Source organism: Pungitius pungitius, chromosome 12 (assembly GCF_949316345.1).
Source record: "Pungitius pungitius chromosome 12, fPunPun2.1, whole genome shotgun sequence".
In the NCBI taxonomy this organism is placed as follows: domain Eukaryota; kingdom Metazoa; phylum Chordata; class Actinopteri; order Perciformes; family Gasterosteidae; genus Pungitius; species Pungitius pungitius.
In genome coordinates, this window is record NC_084911.1 from 4,102,635 (window position 1) to 4,105,811 (window position 3,177).

The 3,177-nt window shown below is 49.9% G+C and overlaps 1 protein-coding gene across 1 annotated transcript in view; it reads left to right on the top strand.

The window, feature by feature from the left end:
• The first annotated feature begins 1,670 nt into the window (after positions 1–1,670).
• Positions 1,671–3,177, top strand: part of pde4a (phosphodiesterase 4A, cAMP-specific) — a 21,458-nt gene continuing 19,951 nt past the window's right edge. Inside the window, exon 1 of the mRNA XM_037476037.2 lies at positions 1,671–2,421. Within this exon, the coding sequence (XP_037331934.2) occupies positions 2,126–2,421 (296 nt within the window). The 5' untranslated portion in view covers positions 1,671–2,125. The remainder of the gene's footprint in view (positions 2,422–3,177) is intronic.

Sequence of the window (3,177 nt, forward strand, 5' to 3'; positions counted from 1 at the left end):
GAGAGCTCTGACTTTTACACCGCTCTGATCACTAAGGAACCATTCTCTTCAATCTAATGCACCCACGTGTTTGGCACTTTGGCTTCGTAAGTTCCATCTAAAAACGGCACAGCGGGTGAGGAACCAGACGTGGTCTCGGAGGAGGTCTCCTCAGAAGCAACGAGGAAAAAGATGCTCCCTGGTGACACCGACTGCAGCTGCATGTTGATTAGTTTGATATTTAATCAAGAACGGGATTCATTTTAAACGCTTAACGTTCTCTTGACGGTAAATTTCATTCATGCTTCGAGACCTTTATTTAGTCAGTAAGCGGCTCCATAATGAGGAGTTGTTTTCTCATTATGGGAGATACAAAATTGTCCAAATGTTTGGATGTTTTTTCTACTCGGCAGACAATGTTTCTCCCACATGTGTGAACTCTACGATGTGACCTGTGAATGGATCACATGATCACTTTGAGGGAGACGAGTTTGTCTTTTTTTCTGCCAGCCAAATGATAATTGTCTTCAAAACATAATCACCCTAATGTAAGGAATCAAGGCGATATCTTTAAAATGACGAAAAAGGTTGTGACTTCATCACGTGAGCTACTGCAGATCAAAAAGCCTGAAGTGAACATTGATCCCAGGCTGACAGAAGTCGCCATCATCATCATCATCATCATCACCACTGAGGTGCTGTCATCCAACGTGTTTTCACAGCTAATTAGCTGTTGCGGCCCTGATGGGAATGAGAGCTTTTACGTTTTGTGAGTTGACTGTGGTTCCTCCTCTGAAGCGCTGGGTGTGTGAGGGATGCTCCGGAGGAGGCGGACAGATGGGACGTCAACTCACAAGGAAGTCAAAGTGACAATGTTCACTTCCAAATAGGCAGAGGGATAAACACTGACATGTCAAACTGTCATTGCCTGATCTTGCCATGCATTTCGGTGGCATGTGTCTTGTTCCCTGTCGAGGAAATGCGCAGCGAAAGGCACGGATGGGGCGAAATGGATGAGCACATAAAAGGTTGAAACACTTCCAGTCCTGGCAAATCACTGAGGAGAACATCCACCCAACCACAGATAGAGTAGAGAGAGAGAGAGAGAGAGAGAGGGGAGGGAGGGAGGGAGGGAGGGAGAGAGAGAAAGAGAGAGGGGGAGAGTGCGTTGTGGTGAAGCCAACATTAGTCGTCGAACTCCAGCAAATAGGAGAATGGAAAGATAATGGAAACAGAGAAACAGGATGACTGACCCTCTGCAATTATCGGTTTGTGTCCTTTTATGATGCATTCTGACAAAACCAATCCTGGAGAGTCTGGACAGCGAGGGACAAAGCATCGCAAGTGTGTGTGTGTTTTTTTTTTGTGGGACATGTCCAACCATTCCTCACGCCATCCTCGCGTAACTGAGAAGGGACGGGGGATTGAGTCCAGCATGACATCTCGCTGAAATCACTGGCTCCCACATCATCTCCATGGAGGAATCACTGGGGACTTCTGCGGAGTGTGAGCGCGCACGGGGATGCCGAGGCTCTGCGTGAGACGTGATAGATTCAGCACTTTGCATGGAAATTGCTTGGAATTTTTCGGGCAAGCTGAAAGACACACGGGCAGCAATAACCACACACAGACACACACAAACACGCGCGCGCGCGCGCGCGCACACACACATACACAGATGCAAGCGCCGGGGATCTGTGTGTCTCTGCAATAAGTGGCTAATAAAAAGCAATAAATTGTCTTAAATAAATACATCCACCCGGCCGCGCGCCATGGGCGACGACGCGTCAAACTTCAGGGGAGGAAGCGGCACCGGCGTCTCATCAGCAAAACCCAGGACGGGTGAGGACCGCAGCAGAGTGGAGAGTCCACTCAATTAAAACTGGAAAAAAAAACGATGAGATTACGGATTTTTTGGACGACTTGTCAGATGAACACTGTGCCAGTTTTTGATGTTATTCCGAAAACAAAATTCCAATCGGGGCTGTGCCGGACTTGGTCACTTTGATTTGTTGGCGCGGAGATCAAGTGGCGGAGAGGGACATGAAATGTTTGGTTTCGTGCTTGAATCAAACGAATACAGCCATATACCATCTAACCAATAAGTTCAAACGGGATCTTTGGTTTTGTCATATCCCTGTGCACTATGATGGAACCGTCACCATGCTCGAAGAAGAGCCTGTCCTTGTCGCTCCCGGTTCCGCGGGAAGGACAGGCGACCCTGAAGCCCCCGCAGCATCTGTGGAGACAACCCCGAACCCCGATCAAGATCAAACACCGGGGTTACTCCGACACCGACCGACATCACCACCGGCACATGGAGCGCTCGGACGCCGTGGATACGAGCGACCGACCCGGACTGAAAAAGTCTCGGATGTCCTGGCCGTCCTCTTTCCACGGGACCACAAACACGTCCATCGGAAACTGTGTCGGGAATAAACGGTAGGCGAGAGAGGGGCACGTATTCCAAAACGTCCCAATAATAGCCCATGTCAGCCCACAAGGCATATGCGTAAATGGGAGGGGAGGGGGAGTGATTGGGGGGGGGGGGGCATTTTGACGAGTGCGTAATAACGCAGTGTGCCGGAAGGGGTTAACCGATACAAAGCGCTTTCTGCCGGGAGGCGGGACGCGTGGGTCGGTGCGGATCCGTTATGAGTCTTTGGATAGACTATCAGATGGATACCAAGCGCAAACCAGTCCGCCCACTCGAAACGCGAGAGCGGCATCTGTAAATACCAGTAACGTTTCAGTTGATAAGAGACACGATCGAGGCCGAGTCGGTTTAATGGCACCAAAGGTCTAGTGGGTGCGTTCGAGCCTGCAGCACTGAGATATGCACGTCCAGTCCAGCCGTTATCAGCTTGTTTGCAGAGGGAGGTTTGGGGCCCAGTGGTGGGAAAAAAGTACCCCCCCTTCTTTCCCCTCATTTTACTAGGTTACACCTGGCTGAAGTGCCCTGAGCTTGATCCCAGGTATAGACGCGGTTAAAACCAGGTGTGACAAAGTCCTGGACCTCCACAGAGACGTTTTCAGGCGCCTTGACTCTCTGATCAGATGTCACAGTAAACAACAGGGAGAGGGCAGCGTCACGTGATGCATACTCTCCACCAGCCAGACACCTAAATCAAATTACACCATGTATGTTAATCAAACCGATTCGATTAAACAAAATCAAGCGAGTGACGGAACGATACC